Genomic DNA, 20,289 nt, shown 5'->3' on the forward strand with positions numbered 1-20,289 from the left:
AATTGGGGCATCCAGGCCAGATACACAGGGTCACAATAGTTCATGTATCAAGTAACTACACTTAAAATAACTTGGTTGGCTAGGAGGATGAGGAGCTTGTGGCCTGGGCCAAATTATGGCAGTGTCAAACCATGTGTCACATCAAAATCTACCAGTCTCATGAGGAAAAAAGTACAAGCACAGGAAGGGTGGGGGCCTAATTCTATATGCTTTTTTTGATGTGAGGTAACTTTAATCATTTTTTGGCTTGTACTTACTCAGTTTCTGCTGCTCCTCACGTGGCCGATCACCAAAATCATGGAACATCTGGCGACATATGCGCCTCCATGACGCCTCCTTTCTTGCCCGGTTGGCATAATGGGCATCACGTTGGTCCCAGAGTTCTGGCCGCTCCTGAACCAGTACAATAAGCATCTCCACATTCAGGAAATATGGCGCCATGATGCTGCTGTACTCTGTGGAGGCGTACTTCCTGGATGTCTGGAGCTCTTTTTGAGCTCATTTGCATGTCTAGGCTTCCTGATGATGGATTGGACCATTTCCTGTCTCCAGCCAAAAGACCTGCGTATTTCTCGCAAGTCACACGTGTGGTTCGTGTGTAATCCGTATTTTTTGCGCACCCATAGACTTGCATTGGCGTACTACGGGCGTAGTACACTGACAATCGCAGCATGCTGTGATTGGCACGGACCATAGACTACGGACGAGAAATATACGGCTGTTGGGAGCAAACCCATAGAGAATCATTGGTCCGTGTGTAATGCGTGCTTTTAACGCCTCTTACTCGTCCGTATTCCTCTCTAGTGTGACTCCGGCCTAAGAGACACGATTTTACAAACTACACCTCTCAATGAATTCATCTTAGGATATGTTCACACAGTGCGTATTCTCCCGCGGATTTTTCCCCACAAAAACCGCAGCTCTTGGCAGAAAATGCAGGTGCGTTTCTGATGCGGATTTGATGCGGTTTTTCAGTGCGGTTTTGCCTGCGGATTTGTATGCGTTTTTGTAAGCTAAATAAAGATATGCAAATTAACACAAAAAAAAAGATTTGTGATGTCATTTCTGTCCAACCCACACTCCATTACACACACAGACAGATAGATAAATATGGGATAGATAGATAGATAGATAGATAGATATGGGATAAATAGACAGATATGGGATAGATAGATAAATATGGAATAGATAGTTAGATATAGATAGATATACGGATACATCTATCTATCCCATATCTATCTCTCTATAGATATATCTATAGATATTTCCATAGATATATCTATAGATATTTCCATAGATATATCTATAGATATATATAAATATTTCCATAGACATATCTATAGATGTTTCCATAGACATATCTATAGATGTTTCCATAGACATATCTATAGATATTTCCATAGATATATCTATAGATATTTTCATAGATATATCTCTAGATATTTCCATAGATATATCTATAGATATTTCCATAGATATATCTATAGACATATACATAGATATATCTATAGATTTATAGCCATATATATATTAAAAAAAACAAAAAATAAAAATGGCGTGGGCTCCCGCGCAACATTCTGCGCCAGAGGGGGAAAGCCGATGACCGGGGGCCAATATTTGTAGCTTGGGAAGGGAGTAATACCTATGGCCACTTCCCAGGCTATGAATATCAGCCCGGAGCTGTCTGCATAGCCTTTACTGGCTATTAAAATAGGGGGACCACCCCGAAAAAAATGACGTGGGGTCACCCTATATTTTATAGCCAGAAAGTGTACGCAGACAGCTGCGGGCTGATATTCATAGCCTAGGAAGGGGCCATGGATATTGCCCCCCCTGGCTACAAATACCAGCCTGCAGCCGCCCCAGAAATGGCGCATCTATAAGATGCGCCAATTCTGGCACTTAGCCTCTCTTCCCAGTCCTGTGTCGCGGTGGGATATGGGGTAATATAAGGGGTTAATGTCACCTTGCTATTAGAAGGTGACGTTAAGCCCGGTTAATAATGGAGAGGCGTCAATAAGACACACACATAAGAATAAAGTCTTTTAATGAAATAAAACACAACACGGTTTTCAACTTTTTATTTAACTCCCAGATCCAAGCGATGCCCTCGTCTCCTAGAAAAAAACAAAAAATAATAAACCAACCGTATACTCCCTGTCCAACGCAGTCCAATTAATAACGAGGGTCCCACAACGATCTCCCCTATAGAACAGTGACATCAGGTGATGTCACTGCTCTATGAGGCCTCCTAGTGATGAACTGACAGAAGACAATGCCTCCTGCAGTCCATCCCTGAGGTTACCTGAGTTCAGAGTCTCACTTTACAGCACTGCTGTGTAAGAATTAGGGTTAGGGCTAGGGTTAGGGTTACGGGACCTCTTTCCCGGCTGAGGAATACACAGCGGAGGATTACCTCCTCCTGTCATTTCAGTGCTGGAGCCCCTGGAGAGAGGTCACATCAGCTGATGTGCAGCTCTCCACAGGAGATTGTCGTGGGACTCTCAATATTAATTGGACTGCGGCAGAGAGGTGAGTATAGGTTGGTTTATTATTTTATCTTTATTACAGGAGATCGATGGCTCTATGTTATGTGTTGTATGTTATATGTATGTTCTGTTTGTTATATGTTGTATGTTCTATGTTGTATGCTCTGTATGTTATATGTTGCATGTTCTGTATCTTATATGTTGTATGTTCTGAATCTTATATGTATGTTCTGTATGTTATATGTTGTATGTTCTGCATCTTATATGTATGTTATATGTTCTGTATGTTCTGTATCTTATATGTATGTTCTGTATGTTATATGTTTGTTCTGTATGTTATATGTATGTTCTGTATGTTATATGTTGTATGTTCTGTATCTTATATGTATGTTATATGTTCTGTATGTTCTGTATCTTATATGTATGTTCTGCTTGTTATATGTTCTGCATGTTCTGTATGTTATATGTTCTATATGTTATATATTGTATGTTCTGTATGTTATATGTATGTTCTTATGTCATATGTATGTTCTGTATGTTATATGTATGTTATATGTTGTATGTTCTGTATGTTATACTGTATGAGGAAGCCAAGGCGCAACGCGCGTAGAGGCGGCAGGCAGTGGCAGCATACAGTCACTTTATTGTAAGTGTTACGTTACTTTACTCTATAATCGTTATCTGGTTTAACTTGCATTAATATGCTTCTTACTCTGCTCAGTAGATAATAGTCTGCTTTTGCCCTAGTTTGGTCATCTTAATGGGCTTATTTTCGCCAGTATTTGCTGAGGCTATTACTTGTACTTTATTCTTAAATTGCGCCCAGTTTAACTTGCATTAATATGCATTTTACTCTGCTTAGCAACTATTTGTTTGCTCGTGCTTTTTTGGATATCACAGTGGGCTAATTCTTGCCAGCTTATATTGTGGCAATCACTTGTATTTATTTTTAACTCTTGCCACTTTACGCAAGTCTATGTGATTGGCGCAGCATTTTGAAAACGACTCCCCGTGCGGTGAAAACTGTTTACGGTGCAATGTACATTATGCAGTATTGGTTTTGCATTTTTGCCTTAGCTAAGAACTAATATTTTAGTGAATGTAATAAAAGAAATCTTTCGGCAAGAGAAATATTTTCTATTATCTCTACTACATAAATATGGCAGATTGATTAATGTGGCACTCTAGATTATATTTATACTATATGGATGTGACTTATCATTGAGTACTTTGAGGGAGTAACGCTCTCTACTATTATTCTATCCACTTCGATTTTTTCACTCTAGATGTCATTGAGTATCTATGTCTATCACTGCCTGCTTTAGCATTGATGCTCTGTTGCTGTTTTTAATTATTATGTAATAAAATCTACCTTTTTTTGCTAAAACTCTTTTGGTCCCTAATTTTCACTTAATAGTTGAGATAGGGCACTTTGTTGATGTATATATGTTCTGTATGTTATGTTTTGTTTGTTCTGTATCTTATATGTATGTTCTGTATGTTATATGTTGTATGTTCTGTATCTTATATGTATGTTCTGTATGTTAAATGTATATTATATGTTGTATGTTCTGTATCTTATATGTATGTTCTGTATGTTAAATGTATATTATATGTTGTATGTTCTGTATCTTATATGTATGTTCTGTATCTTATATGTATGTTCTGTATCTTATATGTATGTTCTGTATGTTTTATATGTATGTTCTGTATGTTATATGTATGTTATATGTTGTATGTTCTGCATCTTATATGTATGTTATGTATGTTATATGTATGTTCTGTATGTTATATGTATGTTATATGTTGTATGTTCTGCATCTTATATGTATGTTATGTATGTTATATGTATGTTCTGTATCTTATGTATGTTCTGTATGTTATATGTATGTTATATGTTGTATGTTCTGTATCTTATATGTATGTTCTGTATGTTATATGTTGTATTTTCTGTATGTTATATGTTGTATGATCTGTATGCTATTTGTTGTATGTTCTTTTTTTTTTTTTTTTTACATTCAACACATTAGCCAGATGATGGGACTGCTACTGACCCCTGCACAGATCCCCGACTGCCCGATGAGCCCTGCACAGCCCCGGTAACCCCCCGCACACACCCAACGACAGCCCGATGAGCCCCGCAGACCCCGCATACACATATACACGTCCAGTCACTGCCCACACACATACATGCACACAGTCACCACCCACACTCCGCCCTCACTTTTCCCCCCTCCCGATCTGCAGCGTTTCATCCGTAGCAAAGTCGCAGATCTTTTTGAGACCTGCGGTTTTGCTGCGGATCAATGCAAGTCAATGGGTGCAGAAACGCTGCAGATCCGCCCAAAGAATTGACATGCTGCGGAAAAAAAAGTAGCTAATCTGCGCGGAAGTTTTTAATTTCCATTGCCTAACATTGTACTACACGGTATTCCAAATTATTATGCAAATTGGATTTAAGTGTCCTAAAGATGTAATTTTTTGTTTTTCAAATAAACTCATAGATGGTATTGTGTATCAGGGCTCTTTGGATCACTGAAATCAATCTCAAACGCCTGTGATAATTAGTTTACCAGGTGAGCTCAATTAAAGGAAAACTACTTAAGAATGATGTTCCACATTATTAAGCAGGGCACAGGTTTCAAGGAATTTAGGAAAGAAAAAGGATCTCTCTGCTGCTGAAAAGCATCAAATAGTGCAATGCCTTGGTCAAGAGATGAAAACATTAGATATTTCCCAAAAACTTAAACGTGATCATCGTACTGTTAAGAGATTTGTGGTTGATTCTGAGCACAGACATGTTGTGCTGATAAAGGCAGAATGAGGAAGGTTTCTGCCAGGCAAGTTCATCGGATTAACAGAGTGGCTGCTAAAAAGCCATTACAAACCAGCAAACAGATATTTAAAGCTGCTGGTGCCTCTGGAGTCCCTCGAGCCTCAAGGTGTAGGATCCTTCAAAGGCTTGCTGTGGTGCATAAATCTACTATTCGGCCACCCCTAAACAGTGTTCACAAGCAGAAACGGTTGCAGTGGGCCCTGACATACATGAAGACTAATTTTCAAACAGTCTTGTTTACTGATGAGTGTCGAGCAACCCTGGATGGAGTAGTGGATGGTTGGTGGATGGCCACCATGTCACAACAAGGCTGCGACGTCAGCAAGGAGGTGGAGGAGTCATGTTTTGGGCCGGAATCATGGGGAAACAGCTGGTAGGGCTCTTTAAGGTTCCTGAAGGAGTGAAAATGACCTCTGCAAAGTATATAGCGTTTCTGACTGACAGCTGTCTTCCATGGTATAAAAAGCAGAAACATGCCTTCAGGAACAAAATCATCTTCATGCATGACAATGCAGAATACCTCTGAGTTATTGACTGCTATGGGCATAAAAGGAGAGAAACTCATGGTGTGGCCACCATCTTCCCCTGACCTCAACCCTATGGAGAACCTTTGGAGTATCATCAAGCAAAAGATCTATGAGGATGGGAGGCAGTTCATATCAAGACAGCAGCTCTGGGAGGCTATTCTGACTTCATGCAAACAAATCCAAGCAGAAACTCTCCAAAAACTCCCAAATTCAATGGATGCAAGAATTGTGAAGGTGATATCAAAGAAGGGTTCCTATGTTAACATGTAACTTGGCCTGTTAGGAATATTTTGAAGTTAAATAGCTTTTTTGTTCAGTGAATGTGACCTCCTAATGCTGCAAATTCCACAAATGAGCATTTTCAGTTCTTTAAAACATATCATATGTTTAGAAATTCTACTGTGCGTAATAATTTGGAACAGTGCAATTTGAGTTTTTATTCATTTTGGAGATTATACTGTTATCATTGGGAGGTTTCTTCAATAAAATTTGATGTATACTCTAACCGGTGGTGACCTTTATTAGACTGACTGTCTTTTGTACCGACTGTTTAGGAAAATCAGAGAAAAATATCATTTGCTTAATAATTTGGAACACAGTGTATACATGACTTGCGGATCTGCAGTGGACCCGCAGCGGCAAATCCGGGAGAATCTGCACTGTGTGAACACAGCCTAAAGGGCCTGTCACACTAAGTGAGATCGCTAGCGATATCGCTAAAGCGTCACCGATTTTGTGACGCAGCAGTGATATTGCTAGCGATATCGCTATGTGTGATACTTACCTCCCACCGGCTTCCCTGCTGGTTATCGCTGATCGCGCGAGAACGTCCTGAGCCGTTTCTCGTCGGCCGCTTCCTGCTGGGCATCCTGCTGGCGCCGACGAGCGACGCGTGGACGCGGGAGGACGTCTTCATCGCCGCGTCTGACAGGTAAGTAACGACCTCCAACCGCTGCTATGTCGCTGGTGAGATCTGCCTGTGTGGCAGCTCACTAGCGACCATTTAGCGATGCACCAGCGATCCTGACCGGGTCGTATCGTTGTCGGGATTGCTGGTGCATCGCTAAGTGTGACGGTACCTTTAGGGTGCAGTGATTATATTGCAACCACAGGTGGGTCACAGAATTTTAAACCATTGGGCAATGAATAAAAAAATTATTACATTTGTACCACCAAAATTTTGTTTTAGCCCCAGATTTTACATTTTCAGACTGGGAAATAGGTAAAAATGGCACCAAAATTGTCCCACAGGGTTTGCTGAATGTAGAAATACATCATATGTATCTGTACAGTATTGCTTAGCCATACAGCAAGACTCGGGAGGGACAAGCGTTATTGCCAAAGAGCTAAGCAGAACTGTTATACAGGAGGCATCCTGAAGCGCAGAATTTTCTATAATAGTTTACGGACTCCATATACAGAGTCCCTATGTGCTAGAAAAGCAGAATCCCCCCTCAAGTCACCCCATTTTGAACATTATACCCCCTTTGGGAATTTATCTACAGGTGTCGTGATGACTCCAAAAAGCAGTAGTAGCTATTGCTGAGTAAAAACTGCAAACTGCCGTTGTAGTGACCAATGCGTTGCGCCCAGCTCATGCACCTATAAATTAGGCGGGTTCTCATCGCTACAGAAATGCCAAACATATGGACACTAACTGTGGTTTAGGCACACTGGGGCTCAGAAGGTGGTCATTTGGATATGGGAGCACAGAATTTGCTATATTTCTTTTGGGGGGGTGAGGGCCATTTTGCTTTTTAAGAGTCTTTGTGCTACCAGCAATGTGGAAGTGCCCTATATTTCCATTAACAGATGACGGACATGAGTGAACACTTGCTTTTTTAGTGGACTGAGTTGAAGCTTTTATTGGGAACATTTCACGTAACATTTTGGATCATATTTATCCTGTGCTCTATGCTGAGCACTCTCATTGGGGTTTCCCTTTAAATCTCCGAGTGACATAATCAAGATGAAACCCCCAAGGGATGTACACACTATAATGAGGCAGCAGAGTTACTCTGGATGCTCCATCTGGCCTCTGTTCAGCGTTGTCCTACTTTTCAGAGGTGCACAAAACTCTGGTCGACAGCACTTTTAAAAAGACAGACACCACCGTATCACAGGCCAGATGGAGACCACAATGCCCCCATCTGTCTCATTATAGGGAATCTTCCACTGGGGTTTCCATCTGAATCACGTATTTTAGAGATTTACACAGAAACCCCAGTGTAAGCACTCAGATTAGTGAGTAGGACAAATGTGAACTGAGCCTTAGTGCGATATTTGGGAGGCAGAATGAAAATATAAATAGCAGGAGAAGAATTGGTTTTATCTATTCTTTATGCTGTTCCTCGTGCGGTATAAGTAATTAGATGACTTTATTCTTCGTGTTAGCGCGATTACAGGGTACCAGATTTGCATAGTTTTTTTAATGTTTTCTTTAACCCCTTTGTGACCGGGTAAAATTTTTGAATTCTGACCATTGTCACTTTATATTGTAATAACTCTGGAATGCTTCAACAGATTCCAGTGATTTTGAGATTGTTTTTCGTGGCACATTATAATTTATGATAATGGTAAATTTAGGTTTACATATTTTGTGTTTATTTATAAAAAATGTCAGAAATTTTGCAAAAATGTGAAAACATTAGCAATTTTCAAACTTTGAATGATTATCCCTTTACGACAGGTGTCACGCTAAGGGTGTGTGCACACGTAAGGGTTTTTTTCGCATTTTTTAAGTGTTTTTAAGGGCAAAAACGCTTAAACGCCTACAAGAAGCATTCCATTCATTTTAATGAATTCCGCACTTTTTGTGCACATTGATGTGTTTTTTCCTGTGAAAAAAACGCATCGCGGTAAAAAAATGCAGCATGCTCATTAATTTCGCGGAAAAATCCTCATTTCTAACTACCGTATATACTCGAGTATAAGCCGACCCGAGTATAAGCCGACCCCCTAATTTTGCCACAAAAAACTGGGAAAATGTATTGACTCGAGTATAAGCCTAGGGTGGAAATATGTGTGTGTCACTAACATATATATATACAGGAGCGTAACTGTGTGTGTATATATATATATATATATATATATATATATATATATATATATATATATATTTGCAGAATATTTGTTTTTAAAACGATGTGTACAGTTGTGTGTTACAATGCTATTTTAACATGAGATTTTACATGGAGAGAACTGCTCTATATAAAGCCTCATGTTAAAATTGCATTGCATACGGATGTCATACGGGTGTTCCGTGGAAAAATCGCACATTAATAAATAACATTTCCCATGTCTGCTTTACATCAGCACCATTTTTTTAAATTATATTTTATTTTGTTAGCCTTTTAGCAGATTTAAAAATGCAGCAGTAATTTTTCATTTTTTCAAGGAAATTCATAACATTTTTTTTTTTGAGGGACCTATCCAGGTTTGAAGTGACTTTGGGTGTACTATATACTGGAAAACCCCAAAAGTGATACCATTTTAAAAACAGCACCCCCTGACATATTGAAAACTGATGTCAGGTAGTTTATTAACCTTTCAGGTGATTTTCAGGAATTAATGCAAAGTGATATGACAAGAAATGAAGTTTATTTTTACTACCTGAATGTCGGTAACTTCTGAAGTGACCGGTATGGCTGGGAGACTCTGAGGTCGCTATTTGGCCATGAACTGCCATGGCAGACATCAGGACCACACAATCACAATCTCAGGGTGCCGATGAGATTAAAACGGAAGCTCCAACACTATCAACCATTTAAATGATGTAGTCACTATTGACGGCTCTATTAAAACAGACGTTTTCAGCAGTACCATTTTTATTTACATTCTTTTTTTTATCGCGATCTATTCCACTTTTTGTTAAGTAGAATGATGATAGAGCATTGGTTTTTGCTCATTTTTTTCTTCAGTGTTCACTATAGGGGTTAACTTGTGGGACAGACTTATAGGTCGGGCAGTTCTGGACGTGGCGATACCAAATGTGTACTTTTATTGGTTTTTTTTTTATTTTCTTCATAATAATAATAAGTGTGTATATATATATATATATATATATATATATATATATACAGTATATATATATAAAAATAAATATATAAATAAATCTTATTTTATTAATTGATTTTTTTTAAATATGTTTACAACTTTTTTTTTTTTCAAAAAAACCTTTTTTTTTTACTTAATCCCACTATGGGACTTTCACTTTTTGCTGTCTGATCGCAGTTATAAGGTATAGCAATACAGGAGCATTATTTATATAACCTGTCAAGTTACATTATACACTGTGCACGATCTAACTTGCCAGTACCTGGTGACCCCGATGTTGTCATGATGACATCGGGTCACCATGGCAACGATTGGGCCCCGTGATGTAATCTTCGGGTCTCTGATCCAGGAGCAGAGGATTTTCTTCCCTCTGCCTGCTTGCTAAATGCTGCAGCATTTAGGGGGTTAAAGGTTTGGGAGGGATGTAGGCACCACTGCTGGCACTGAGAGCCAGGTGTCAGCTATCAGAATTAGCTGACAACAGGCAGCAATTGCGCATGCACAGCTCCTGTGCTCGTAAAATCGCCAGGACGTCTCCATACGTGCAAGGTCGTTAAGTACCAGCCGACCTTGATGTATGGATACGTCTAAGGTCGTGAGGGGTAGAGGAGTTCTTTTAACACCATATGGTGCACTTCAGTGGTCCGGGCCTCAGGATTGTGGGTGGTTGGGCCTCAGGATCGTGGGTGGTCGGTTCTCCGGATCGTGGGTGGTCGTTCTCAGGATCGTGGGTGGTCGGTCCTCCGGATCGTGGGTGGTCGGTCCTCCGGATCATGGGTGGTCGGTCCTCCGGATCATGGGTGGTCAGCTCTGCAGTGAGTGGGAACTTCTCCTCTATCCAAAGGATAGCGTATGGGTGCCACACTTGAAATAACCCATGATACGTTTTCCAAGATTTTTTTTATTTGCCCCCAGGAATATAGAAAATAATAACCCAACACTGGCGCTCCTGAAGTGCAATGACAGAAGTGGTGGCGCTATGAAGCGTACATGTACAGAATGATAGAGGTGGACATTCATGTTATATAGTAGAGGGAAATATAGTTTTGTTTAAATCACAAGGAAAGCGAATAGGGGCCAATTCGGGCTCTATCGCCAGGGGCCACACAGCACAGGAGCGCAGTCGGGACGGCGCGCGCATCTCTGGCCCAGAGCCTCCGCTTCCCTTATGTCTACGCTAGGCTATGTCTGCCACTAGGGGGCGCCGGCTGTACAGGGATTCCGACAGCTCCTGTGATCACTGTGACATCCCAGACAGCACGGTGTCAGCACTAGGCTCAGCTTCGAGGTGACCTGCGCCCCACATGGCTTCCCGCAGAGTAACGGGACCTCCACATGAGCGTTACGTGAGGACATGACTCCTCTCCTACTGCGACCTGTCCCGCCCCCTGATTAGTGGGAGATTCCAGGTGCCGCTCACGGCCGTCCAATCACAGGGCAGGAGGGCGGGACGGTGCACTACTGAGGGCTCAGAAGAAGTAGGTTGTGGCGCCCTTTGCCCAGTCCTGCGGCTCCGGCGCTGAGGGAGCGCGGTGTGTGGCCAGGTGCTGAGCATGGAGCTCGCACAGAAGGAGGGCAAAGCCAACCCGCTGCAGAAGGCCAACTTCTGCTCCAAGATCTTCTTCTGGTAAGAAGCCGGCTCCCAGTGCCAGACAGGGGGCGCGTTACCGGGTACCTGCCACTGACCGTGCCCGCGGCCGTGCGGTGACGGGACAGCCAGACACACCGCCGCCACATCAGTCTAAAGTTTCCACAGAGAAATCCAAGGAGTGGGAAACTGCGCGCTTTCCTCACTGCCCTCCCCGTGTGTCTGCTGCGCCACAATGTCAGGGTGATGGCAGCGATGACGTCATGTGATGATGTGATGACGTCATGTGATGATGGTATTGATGAGTGTTGTGGTGATTGATTCCGATTTGATGGTGTGATTATTCTAGTGATGATGATAGTAGTGATCACTGTCATGTGATGCTGATTATAGAGGCGATGATGTCAGTGGTGACAATGCTATTTTGTTACATTATGTGATGATGATGACAGTGGAGACATCCTGATAATACTGATATACTGAATTCCAGGTGTTTTTCTGTCTCGTTGGTACAGAATCCCCCTTCTCTACCGTGAGCTGTCCCTGCCCCGTGGTGTGACACTATCGGGGTCCTGCTTTCTGCTGTGCCTCGTCCACGATCAGTTTCGTGTTGGTGCGTGTATTTGTCCGCCGGGTCCCCGTGGCCCCTTTCTCAGGCCCTGTGCACACCAGCTGGTGTTCTGTCATATTCTGGATGGAGCTGGTGGAACATGGTGGCTGGCTTGAAGTGAAATGACTGCTTTTGTACAGCGGCTTTTATACGAAGTATCCCAATGCTTGTGACGTGGTGATGATGGCGGGGAGTAAGCTCCCAGTCATATATATCCCTCTTTACCCAAACTTTCCCATTAAATGGCATGTGGTCCGAATACTGGTTGTTTTCTGAGAATATTCTGCAGGCTGTGACCAGAGCTGCTGCCCTCAGCGATGTGCAGTAACTCCATCCAAAGCCAAAAGTTTATTTGGGGTATGATGACATTTTTACTAAACAAGGAGATGAGATATTGCTTATTCTTACAGTGTGGCTGACATGTCAGATTAGGTGTAAAGTGTGGCCTCCTCCTCCAGGAATGCTATTTATCCTCAAATGTAATCTGCAGGTAAATGGCGTTTCCATCGTGTCTGGCAGGATTAGGCCTCCTTCACACACCCTGGTGACTCCTGTACGGGAAAACCAGTACTGGTGAGATCCGTGTGCCATCTGTTTGTGTGTGACACCCGTGTTTCTGGTTGCGGTTCGTGTGTCACATCCGTGTGCCCATGTGACATGTACCATTAGCTGTTCCCAGAAGCTGGAGGCAGCTCTCATAGTTGTCACCTGGTGTCTCTTTGATCAGTGTGACCAGGGGACAATGATGGGAGTTGTAAAACCTCCTGTGTAAAATAAAGAATTACATAAAAAAGTGTGGGCTTCTGTGGAATTTTCATAACCAGCTGGGGGCTGATGTTAATATTCTGGGAAAGGTGACAATATCCCAGAAGGCTGTTAATAACAGCTCACAGCTGTTTGCTTAGCCGTTACTGGTTATTTTACAGGGGGACCCAAGAAAAAGACGTAGGGTCCCTCTATAAATTCAAACCAGCCAAGACTAGACAGACAGCTGTGGGTTCATACTAATAACCTGGGAAGGGGCCAGGGATGTTTTTTTCCGCTACCAACATCAGCCCTTAGCCGCCCCAGAAATGGCGCATCCATAAGAAGCGCCAATTCTGTCTCTTAGCCTCCACTCTTTTCACTTGCCCTGGTTTGTATTGGCAGCTAACATCAAGCCCAGGGGTTATTAATAGAGAGACATCTACTTGATGGCTTCATTACTAGCCCCATAGACAAATTGTAAAAAACACAGACTGAATAAAGTCCTATAATTGATATAAGCATGCCCCCCCTTTAAGGCTAGTTTCACATTTGCGCTTTTGAGCGCAGCGACGGCCTGCGCACGGCCGCCGCTAAGCCCCGCCCCCTGCCGCGCCTCCGCCGGTAGCTCCGCCTACCGGCGCATGACGCTGCATGCGTCCTGTGTCCCCTATCTTTATAACGGGGGGTGCAGGCCGTGCACAGTATGCATTTGGCGGCGCATGCGTCCTTTTGACGGTGCGCCGACCAGCGCCAAACGCAACCTGCTGCAGTTTGGTTGCGCTCAGCGCACCGTCAAAAGGACGCATGCGCCGCCAAACGCATACTGCGCACGGCCTGCGCCCCCAGTGATAAAGATAGGGGACGCATGCAGCGTCATGCGCCGGTAGGCAGAGCTACCGGCAGAGGTGTGGCAGGGGGCGGGGCTTAGCGGCGGCCGTGCGCAGGCCGTCACTGCGCTCAAAAGCGCAAATGTGAAACCGGCCTTACCCATTTATTTGAAAAAATGAAAGCTAGCAAAGTTGTAGTCATCCGCCCGACGAGAAGATAAGCCATTTGTCCCGTGGCAAGTCTAGCTGTGCTGCATCTAGATGCCATGCTGAACGTTGGCATGGTGTGAGCGTTCAGCCTGGCATCCAGTGCATGATAGCACAGCATCAGTGTCTCGCATTGACGTGAATAAGATTTCAAGTTCATAGCCGATGAACTCCGTTCACCTCACTGACCTCATCACTAGCGGCGTGAGAAAGTTCATTTCTGTGAACTCCACTCGCCTCATTTCCGTCACCACGAGACACTGACGCTGCGCTATCATGCACTGGATGGCAGGCTGAACGCTCTCATAATGCCAACGTTCTGCATGGCAACGTTCAGATGTAGCAGAGCTACGCATCATGCACATGCGGGTTTTTAACAAAGATACATGGTGGACCACCATCGTTGAATAAAGTGGTGTCCGTATTTGCGTTCCTTAAAAGATTGACCGTATACGGACACAAAAAAAAAAAAACGGATGTGTGAACGGGGGCCTTACTAGAAATGTGGTTACAGGAGAAAATGAAGTCATATAGTCACTGCTCTCTATACAGGGAGTGCGGTGTAATCACTCCTCTGCAGTATAATTGGTAGCCTGCTCCACAGAATGTGTGTGAAGAGCTGGCTGTCAGTCAGTGTGCATGGGAGTGATAATAGCACTCATAGTTTAATGAGCAATGGGGTCAACAACCCTGTGCATCAGACTGACTGGAGTGATTTCATTCATGATTTCACCCTATAGCGGCATTTTGAGTTGAAAACTGCTGTTCACAAATGATCTCCATCAAACCTCACTGAGCTCGAGCTGTTTGCCAAGGAAGAATGGGCAAGAATTTCAGTCTCTCGATGTACAAAACTGATAGAGACATACCCCAAGCGACTTGCAGCTGTAATCGCAGCAAAAGGTGACGCAACAAAGTATTAAGTTAAAGAGGCCGAATAATATTGCACGCCCCACTTTTCAGTTTTTGACTTTCCACAAAAATGTAAAATAACCAATAAATTTCGTTCAACTTCACAATTGTGTCCCACATGTTGTTGATTCTTCACCAAAAATTTATATTTGGTATCTTTGTTATGTAGGAAAAGGTTGAAAAGTTCCAGGGGGCCGAATACTTTCGCAAGGCACTGTATCTGCAGATAGTGTTTCTGGAGGTGATGTTTTGCCTTTGTTTTTCAAGGGTCTCCAATGTTCCTTTTCACTCATTAAAGGGAAACTATTAGTAAATTCATGGTGTCTGAACCACAGGCAGCGCCAACCGGAGCCTGGCTGTGGAATTGCGGCGATGTATGATTTAGGCCGGGGTCACACTTGAGAGTTTGATGCGAGATACTCATGCAGCAATACCCAGCACTGCCGCAGGCACTTGGGACCGGAGCTCTCAGCTGCATAGAAATACATACTGCCGCACATTCCGGTCTGAGTGCCGGCGGCAGTGCCAGGAGAGACTCGCAAGTAAGTGCGACCCTGGCCTTAGGCCGGGGTCACACTAACCTGCGCAAAATACGGTCAGAATTTAACATGCGTAATACGGATGACAGACCCCTAAACAGTGCGCCGTATGTCATCCGTAATCAAGGTGTGGTCGCGTATTTTGCGCATGTCAGCATCCGTATGTAATCCGTATGGCATCCGTATGGAGAGATTTTCTCGCAGGCTTGCAAAATGGACATATAATGGAGCCCTATGACAGTTTTAATAAAGAAATGAAAGAATAGATATAGACACATAGAATATATATATATATATATATGCATTCTATGTGTGTATATCTATTCTTTCATTTCTTTATTAAAACTGTCAGTGTGAGTTTACTGTATAGCGCACTGAATTGCCGGCTTTGCTAAAAGACACCGGGTGCGTATTTCTCGCAAGTCACATGTGTGGTCCGTGTGTAATCTGTATTTTTTGCGCACCCATAGACTTGCATTGGCGTATTACGGGCGTAGTACGCTGACAATCGCAGCAAGCTGTGATTGGCACGGACCGTAGAATACAGATGAGAAATATACGGCTGGTGCGAGGAACCCCATAGAGAATCATTGGTCCGTGTCTAATGCGTGCTTTTTGCGCCTCTCACTCTCCCGTATTCCTCGCCAGTGTGACCCCGGCCTTACTCTGAAACACTCCTGCATTTCAGTGAAAACGTAATTTGAAAAACAGTCCAGGGACTATAGAGAGCAATGTGTTGTCATGTGTGTACATAGAGGGAGACTCTGCTCTAGTTGACAGGTCTGTCTTTATGTACATGGGAGAGACCTGCTAATCAACTGGAGTGATGTGGGGAGAACCTGGCCTAGGGGCACCACCAGACTAGTCACTTTTTTCCCTATAGTCCCGACCAGAGGTGTATCTAGATTTTCTGGCGCCCGCAGCAAGAATTCAGTTTGGCGCCCCCCTCACTCCAAGCACATATGCTATTTGCACATTAAGTCACGTGCCGACGAACTGCTCACCCTAATTCAATGTTCAGTGAAAAACTGAGAGAAGTAGGAAGAGAATCTCCTTGTCACATAACAGCGCAAGTATGAATATCACATGTGAGTGAAGCGGCCATGTGATGACTGCTGGAACCAGAAAATGGATCCTGACATTGAGACGCTGTTTGGATTGGCTGCAGGGCTTCACGTTATAATTAAAGGGTGCGTTCAGGTTTGAGATGAAAATCTGCAGTCACTATAGGTAGGTGCAGGTTTCTGAATTCTCACAGTGCAATGACTGCACAATTTTAGGATTTTCCCTTGCATATGTATGTGATTTGGATACTTCTGGCCACATTCCGACTAGACGTGTCCAGCCTCACTCAATTCATTTTCATTGTGTGAGGCCACGCATGTCTGGTCAGCACGTGACCACATGTTTGCAAATCCCCAGCACCAGAGATTCCTTACAGTGTGCAATGTGCTGTGTGAGAATTCAGAAGTCTGCAGTCGCATAGAATGACTTAAGACTCCTCACAATTTGGACAACCCCTTTAATGCTCCTAACATAAAAATATGAGCATTAGTATCCCAAAAAAACACTAATCCGTGTACCTTATAGATACCGTTGTCTCTGGAGTCGTTCTTTCTTATCTTCTTCATCTTGTCCTGAATCAATGATGAGTTTTGTCATCCACAGCCATCTCTGCAGACTTCCATCTTCTGTATTGTGCAGCACATCCCCCACACAACGCCCTTTAGGCTATGTGCACACATGCGGAATTCCCGCAAAAAACTAGCGTTTTGCAAGCGTAATTAGCTTGCAGAATGCTAGCGTTTTCCAAGCGATCTGTAGCATCACTTGGAAAACTGATTGACAGTTTGGTCACACTTGTTAAACATAGTGTTTGACAAGTGTGACCAACTTTTTACTACTGAGGCCGCCTATGCAGCATCAGTAGTAAAAAGATATAATGTTAAAAATAATAATAATAAAAAAATGTGATATTCTCACCTTCCGTCGTCCCCCGCAGCGCTCCCAGACCTCAGCGATGCCTTGCGTCATCGCAGGTCATTGTCGCAGAGCATCACTGGGAATGGGAGTTGGCAGGAGCATCACTGAGGCCTGGGAACGCTGCGGGGGACGCCGGAAGGTGGGAATATCACGATTTTGTATTTTAATCCTTTTTTTTTTTTAAACAGGGTCATGGTACCCAGGGCATGGAGTCTCCTCTCCTCCAGACCGTGGGTACCATGCGCACATTTTCCGCTTACCTTGCGCATTCCTATGTGTGCGGAATCCCCGCGATTCCGCAAAAAGAATGAGCATGCTGCATATTTTTCCGTGATGGGATTCCGCCGTGGAAAAATATGCAGCATGTGCGGAATGCCATTGAATACAATGGGTTGCTTATTGTATGCGTTTTCACAGCGGTTTCGCGGCAAAAACGCATAAAAACCGCAACAAGTGCACATAGCCTTAAAGATAGCAGTGTCATTATAATGCTTCCAAATAAAAATATTTGCCCTGCGCTAAGCACCTGAAAAAATAGTTGCCCCTCACTATATTCCAATCATAAAATATGACCCCACTCTGTCCATCTTATGGTACACTCTCTCCACACTGCTCCCTCCTTTTGAAACTGGGCCCCCTCTTAACACTGTTCTCTCATACGGAGTCCCTCCTATAAGGCCCAATTTCTAAACTGTGGCCCCCTCATCATCCCCAACCTCCCCCTCGCTCGGTATACTGTCACGTCCTGGCTGTGCCCTTTCACTGTTGCCCTATGCTACACCCTACACACTTCTCTGTCTCTTTTCTGTACACACTCACACTTTTTTTTTTTTTTCCCCATACTGTCTTTTCGCACATTTCTCCCTCCCTCCTCATACATTTACCCTCTCTCTTTCCATACTGCCTCCTCACACACCCCTCCGACTCCCCATACTGTGTCCGAACCCATCCCCAGCCCATACCTTCCTTCTCATTGCCTTCAAATTTCTCTTGCTCCCCATATTGTCTACTCCTGTCACCTCCTTGCCTCTCAAATCATACCCTGTTACATGAAATCTGACCCATCCCTGTTACACACTCACACACACACACGCTCCACTAAGGTGGAGAACTTAACCACTCATCTACGCCTCTGCAGTGTAGGTGAGTGAAGTCTGCAGCATGTTCACATGACATGATGACACTGCTGATGTCGCTGTGACCCGGTGGTCAGAGCTTCAATTGTACTCACCACGTTTGTTAGATGCAAGTACTATTGAACACTGGGAGCTGGCGTGCTGCAGTTTCTCTGTGCCGGCTGTCAGCTTGATAGCTGGCTCAGAGAACTGCTGACTCCTAATCCGAGAGGGAATGTAGCGGCCAAGGGAGACAACTCGGACCGCCACATTAGGCGGCTCGACTGCGCCCCGGTTACATGCCCCGGCAGCATTCCCCCAGATATGCCTCTGGTACTGACTAACTTTTTATGTTTTCTTTAAAATGTCTGTGTTTAGGGTAAAACATATCTGGTTGCAATCCCACAGCCAAGCTCTGATTTGTGACACCCGTGGTAAAAGTAGGATTATTAGTCACACTAAAGCTGTATGATCATCTTAATTGTCTGTTGCCAGATTGTATATCCATGAGACTTGCATGTACACTGAGAAAAACTACTTGTGATTGATCACACAATCACGAGCAGAAAATCTGATTTATTGAGGAAAAAGTACATTATATAGATTATCACTTTTTACTCTTCGCCACAACAGCACCCACTTGGAGAGAGGGATCCGCCCATAGGAACAGGAAGCCTACAGAGATAAAAGAGGGCGGTCCGCCTCTCCTTCTCTGTTGGGTTCCTGTAGGAACCACAGGATTTTCTACAGAAGACATACCTGGGCCAGGGAACCGCCTGTGCAGTATCTGTGCGAAAGGCAGGGGTTCCGGTCCAGAAGCAGCGACGGGGGAGTGCTGGAATCCAGCTCCCTCCTTGACTGGGTCAGCGGCAGCGCAATAAGAAACGCCGGTACCGGGTGAGGCCGGCCGGGCGTTTTCTGATCAGACACACGCCACCGGGATTTTGGGGAAAGAGCCATCCCGGTCCGTGTGGGAGTGCAGAACCCAGGGCGGTAAATCTCCGGCGTTCCTGGGGCTTCAGCGTCTAGGAGGACACACATGCAGCACTGACAGGAGGTAAGCAGGAACTTCCGGGTTACCGGAGGTTCCTCAGTGCACAGCGCAGGCGTGGTCTCATAGAGCCGCGCGAGACTAGGCATGAAGGAACACTCCCCGCCCCCTCCAGGAAGAATGGAGAAAAAAAAATAAAAAGTTGGTTTAATGTTGCTGCGCCGGCGGCAGTAATCCAGGCCGGTCGCATGCTAATTAGCCGCACCCACAGGCAGGCGCACCTGGGGGGGGGGGGGGAGGTACCCGGTAATGAAGGGGGCTATAAGAAGACAGTGGGGATTTGGATAGAGCATGCAAGCATGTCTTCCCCAAGACAGGACACGCATCCCCAGGCAGGTGATACAGCGGCAGCCAAGGATCACTCATGTCGAGGCTCCTCGGATAGAAGCCACGCCAACAAGCCTCCTTCTCAGCCTCCTGTACCGGTACCTACAGCTTCTCTGGGTGAGTGGACGACTCTCTGCCTATCAAGCTGTTAAATCTCTCTCGCTCTCACTCTCTCAGAGGCTAAGAGGAAAGAAAAATCCAAAAATAAGGAATGTGCCCTCTGTAGGCATCCTCGACCGCAGGGGTCCCCAACCGCCGGTCTGCGGCCCAGCACCGGGCCGCCGCAGTGCCCTTGCCGGTCCGCGGACACAAGGGGAGCCAGGGGCGGTCAGTGGCGTAGCGGGGGCTGGGGCGGCGCGCAGCAGTTCTTAGCGGCGGCCAGGGAGCGATCAAGCAGCTCCGCTGCCTGCAAGATGGAGTAGCAGGAGCGGAGCTGCAAGGACCCGTCCACTGTGTCCAGCTTCCTGCCCGCCGC

The 20,289-nt window shown here is 44.5% G+C and overlaps 1 protein-coding gene across 1 annotated transcript in view; it reads left to right on the forward strand.

Annotated features, from left to right (window-relative positions):
* The first annotated feature begins 11,327 nt into the window (after nucleotides 1-11,327).
* The window catches only part of LOC141084702 (ATP-binding cassette sub-family C member 4-like), a 184,270-nt gene continuing 175,308 nt past the window's right edge, over nucleotides 11,328-20,289 (forward strand). The window contains exon 1 of the mRNA XM_073569578.1: nucleotides 11,328-11,535. Coding sequence (XP_073425679.1) covers nucleotides 11,462-11,535 — 74 coding nt within the window. The 5' untranslated portion in view covers nucleotides 11,328-11,461. The remainder of the gene's footprint in view (nucleotides 11,536-20,289) is intronic.

This window comes from Dendrobates tinctorius, unplaced genomic scaffold (assembly GCF_039654945.1).
Source record: "Dendrobates tinctorius isolate UK_male_01 unplaced genomic scaffold, ASM3965494v1 ptg000026l, whole genome shotgun sequence".
Taxonomy (NCBI): domain Eukaryota; kingdom Metazoa; phylum Chordata; class Amphibia; order Anura; family Dendrobatidae; genus Dendrobates; species Dendrobates tinctorius.